The 4,978-nt window shown below is 35.5% G+C and overlaps 1 protein-coding gene across 7 annotated transcripts in view; it reads left to right on the plus strand.

Moving 5' to 3' along the window:
- Positions 1-4,341, plus strand: part of LOC135199350 (coiled-coil domain-containing protein 102A-like) — an 82,314-nt gene extending 77,973 nt beyond the window's left edge. For 5 of the 7 annotated variants that reach the window (XM_064227303.1, XM_064227301.1, XM_064227306.1 and 2 more), the window contains 2 exons: positions 3,437-3,514; positions 4,073-4,341. In XM_064227303.1, the coding sequence (XP_064083373.1) occupies positions 3,437-3,514; positions 4,073-4,235 (241 nt within the window). In that variant the 3' untranslated portion in view covers positions 4,236-4,341. The remainder of the gene's footprint in view (positions 1-3,436; positions 3,515-4,072) is intronic. The other 2 variants (XM_064227308.1, XM_064227305.1) reach the window with 2 other exon arrangements.
- Positions 4,342-4,978: the final 637 nt, after the last annotated feature.

Below are 4,978 nucleotides of genomic sequence, written 5' to 3' on the forward strand. Positions count from 1 at the left end.
CACTACTCACAAGGAAAAATGAAAATAGGCAATGAAATTATTTTGAAAGCAAGAAGATCCTTATTAGGTAGGTTAGTGTTTAGAATTTTTTAAACTTTACTAACATGCTTTGCTTAGGAGTAACTAGCATGCTGTGCTTAGGAGTGTTAAGGCCACCCCCATAAGAATAAAAAATTATAAGCCTATGTGATTGGGTTGAAATATCAAATAATATCAAAGACCAGTTTCTATGTTGTTATCTGCACTGAGGAAAGAATCCTATGAAGCAAATCCAGAAGTCCATTAATGTGCGAAATTAACTCTCATCAGATTGGAGACAGTATAAAAAACTAGTCCTAGGGAGTAAATTACTTTTCACCAACTAGAGTGCTTATTGTTTCCAGAGAACTCGACTTTTCAACCCCGAAGACTGATATTGTATATATATATCGAAGCAAACCAAAACCCGTTTAAATTGAGGTGGTTTTTCACTAGTACTATCTTATTTTTGCATATTGATAGGAAAGGAAAGTTGCCTTTGTATTCCTAGATCGTAATGTTTAATCATATTTAGATCCTCAGCTTCAACTCTTAGTAGCTCAGTGGTAGAACCATGGACAGGAAAGCCAAAAACTGAAAGTTCATAATCCATGCGAACAGATTAATTGGAAGGGAGCTATGTCCCGTTACGTATACAAATTATACCATTGATTGCTATAATGTGCCTCAGTGGTGTGATCGGTATGGTCTTGGCCTGTCACCTCAATAGCTGCAAGTTTGATTCTTGGGCATTCCATTGAGGGGTCAGAGATGTGTATTTCTGGTGATAGAAGTTCACTCTCGACGTGGTTCGGAAGTCACGTAAAGCCGTTGGTCCCGCCGCTGAATAACCATTACTGGTTCCATGCAACATAAAAACACCATACAAGCAAACAAACAAACAAGCTACAATTTTAGACCAATCTCCATTGTGACTTTGTTTTCTAAGATTGGTGGAAAATTCTTCATTGAACTTTTATATAAAATCCTGAATTCTAGTCTCTTACTTAGCAGTATTCCTACAGAAAACAGTTGGTGATATGTGATACCCTTCTAGGTCTGATTAATTATGTCCGACCCTTTCTTGATAATGGATGTGTCCAGATTCATTTCAATGGACTTTGTGCACCATCAACTGTAAATCCCATCTAGGAAAGACTGAATGTGAAATTTGCAAGAAATATTATCATGCTTTTGCAAAGGATATGAAATACTATGAAAAACCTCTGAAGATACCAAGTATGAATCCACTTAAACCACTTTCTGCACCATTAGAAACATTAGTATTTAATTTTCTTTTAAAATTTATATTACTTTTATATAGTTTCAAGTTTAGTCAAAGTAAAGGAAAACTAAAACTAAGAATGTAAAGACAATAATATGCACAAAATTAACTTTTAAGTCCAAGAGGAATACTTATCTGTACTTTTTTGCACATCGTAACTGAATTTGTATAGTGATATTGTCAAAGAATTCTTTTCTTTTAAATATCTACACTGTGTCTTTATTCTTCCAGTCAGTTAAGTACTTGAATAATAAATTAATAAAAAAGTAGTATTCAAGTTCCCAGAATTTATTAGAAAATAACATGAAACCAGACTGTATGGAGTTTTGAAATTCATATGTGTAAAGACATACAGACTGGGATCTTCAAACCGTAATTGCCTGTAGGAATTTATACTGTAAGGTTTGTAAAGAGTAAATACAGTACTAGTGTGAAACTAATTATATTGAAGTATAGTAAAAGAAGCAGAGTGAGTGGATCAGAGAGTGTGTGTGTGTGTGTGTGTGTGTGTTTGCAGCTCCATGTGGTTGTGCTGGTTTTTGCTTGACTTTTCACGGTTTTATTGGGAAACTTGGTCTGGAAAACAGGTCAGCCACCACAGTTTGTGGTGACATGCACCAGCAGGGACATCACACATGCTGGAACTAGGACTGAATGCTCACTGAATCGATTACAGTAGCATTTGAGCCTGTCACTTAAAAGACTTTCTTGTTCCTCATTTTTCCTTATATGTACTGTATACATTAGTTGTCAGTTTTCATGCTGTAAAATTATGAACCCAAAAAAATTTTACTCGTCTGTGCACTTCATGCGGTGCATTGTTGGCATTACTTAATTAAGGTTCTTTGCAGCATGCCTTAGACCTCTACCTGGAACTCCTTTCGCTCATTTTACTGTGCTTCCTTTCATATTACCTTTCTTCTGCCTTACTCTCCACCATCTCTAAACAATTGGTTCATAGTGCAACTGCTTTGAGCGTTTCCTCCTGTTACCCCTTTCAAACATTTTACCGTCCATTTCCATTTCATCACTGAATGACTTCATAGGTCCCAGTGCTTGGCCTTTGGCCTAAATTCTATATTCAATTCAATGGAAATAATGACTGAAATCCAAAAGAATTTATATATTACAGTTGCAGGCATGCAGGACTAATTATCATGCTCTGGCAACTTACTCAAAGAAACTAGGTGCGCTGAAAGCAAGAAATAAAATGTATTGGAAACAACGTTCGTCATATCTTTAAAAATGCATTCAAGCTCATATAACTCAAGAATTGTTCAGAAATCTTGCTTTGAGAATATGTGCTTATTTGCTTTGGTTCTCATTATACTTTTACTGATAAGATTGGGACTCCTATTTTTAGCAATACAACTACAGGTACGATACTGGCATTGTATTTATATTTCTTATTTAGTTGGTATTCACATACACTCCAACTGGTGCATTGCTAAATATCATACATGATGTGTACGATGGAAAATTTGTTTTACTGTGTAGTACGTACCATCATTACTTCATGGCAGGACGCACAGGCAGAAGGTATCATACGAAACAGAACTAGCTCATTTGGTCTTAATTTTTTTGTCTGGTTGTAGTATATCCTTGGGGGCAGCTCTAGGAACAGTTAAGTAATATTGACAGTCTCCAGTTATCGGCGGACTCGGTTATCAGTGGGATCCGGTTTTGTGGGGCTCTTCTAGTGCCATAAAATCGGCGATTTATGGCGCCACAACGCTCCGAGTTCCGGTTATCGGCGCCAAAAGGCGCTGATAATAGAGTTATGGCGCCATAACAGATACCTAACAGAGTCGCCGGTAACCGGCTTATTGTGGCCATAGTACTTCCCTGCGTTTCTGTTAGTGGCAGTTTTCGCTTTTCACCAAACACCCTGCCGAGAACTTAACTCCGCCAATAACTGTGGACTGCCTGTATTGGCTAATTGGTGTGGTTAAACCATTTACTGTTAATAATCAGCTTTTAAACTATTTATTAATTAATATCTACTTGTTGAGAAAATGATCAATATTTTAAAAAAATATTTTCTGTGCAAACTGAATAAATATTTTAACCAATCTCATTGAAAACCTAACTAAGGCTCGTTTTGTTTACATTCCTCTCTCTCTGTCACCCTAGCTCTCATGAGACATCTTCACACCGCAACGATGATAAGCAATGTATTGAAAGGAAAGTGGTGTTTTATGATATTTGTGGGTATGTGCGTGTATGATATTATTGTACTTGATGTTTTCCACTTCTTGTTCATATTTGAAATCTACAAACACTTTTTTTTTTAATTTAGCTTCGGTGCTTATTTTCCAGTGCAATGCTGCTTATCTTTTTAAGCCATGATATTTTCCATAAGTTTATTTGACATCATTTATTCAAATTATTTTATTGTGTATTAATAATAAGTTTTTAATATATTTTAGTATTATGTATATGTTTTTAAGCTAGTGGTATGCATATGATTTTTCTCACAATTTTTTCCCAGTTCCAATTATTTTTAAATATTAGGTAGAACCTTGAAAAATATCTTCCTTTAAATCTATATTTTGCTTGTCCTGTCCAGGATTCTGGATTTGAGAGGTCTGACTGCACTCCATACATAACGCATTGTGCATTCGAATGGCTGCCTCTCACTTAATGAAACATCCCTCTGGGAATCTAGTACTGAGACTCAGAGATGATGTTAAATAGCTTTATAATATTAATGATAGTGTACTTGTTATCGACGCATTGTCCAATATCTGTTCATTTTTTCCATTGCAGAAAACTGCAGCGTGCAAATGACGAAATGCAGGAGACTGTTGAGAACTTAGAAGTTCAAGTAGAACACCTCCAATCCCGGTTAAGGTCATCACAAGCGTCCTCCCTACCACTCCGTACTGCCAATCTTTTACAAGACTCAGACGATGATCATGCACAGTTTTAGCGACGGCCTTTGATGTAATCGCCAAGAAGAGTATGTTTAAAAAGTCTAATGTTAAACGTTGATTATATAGCATATTATTTCAGTATTCATCAGATTGAAATGGAAGCCTTAAATGAATTGTAAATTCATGAATTATTTACCAAACGTTTTTTATATTCTTTTCTTTTACCTTCCTCGCTTAAGTTCAGAAAGGTTATGGTTATTTTCTTGGAAGTCAAAATTAATGCTACAGTACTTGGTTATGCAGAGATACAAAAACCTACCGGTGAGTGTTTTGTATCTTTTCACTTGTGTAGAATGAGGGTGTTGAAGATGCTTAATTGGTTGAAATGTGTAACAGCTATTTGGTATTATTGTGAATAACCTTATTTCTGAAGGAAGACTTGACTTCAGCTTGTTTTTATTCCAATTTTTTCTCACCATTTCTCAAATGCAATGAATTTTCTGAATGCAGTTCTGTACTTCTCACAATAACTCATATCTGCTCACCAGGTTTTAAGTTCATGAATTAGAAAGTTTGTTTTTAAATAATAATCAAGAGTATGGACAGTAAATCTTACTAATTTGAATCAAGACTGGTCTAAAATGCCTAGCCTCAGTTTTGTGTGTAAAGTTTGCAGAAAGATGTAGCTGACAAAGTACCAAGTTACTAAAGCAGGTAAGATAATTGTGGGGTCATCGTCTCTTGTCATTTCTCTACTGCTAAGAGGATTAACCATTCTCAGTAATGTCATAGTTTTAAA

The sequence above is a fragment of the Macrobrachium nipponense genome, chromosome 25, assembly GCF_015104395.2.
Source record: "Macrobrachium nipponense isolate FS-2020 chromosome 25, ASM1510439v2, whole genome shotgun sequence".
Classification (NCBI taxonomy): domain Eukaryota; kingdom Metazoa; phylum Arthropoda; class Malacostraca; order Decapoda; family Palaemonidae; genus Macrobrachium; species Macrobrachium nipponense.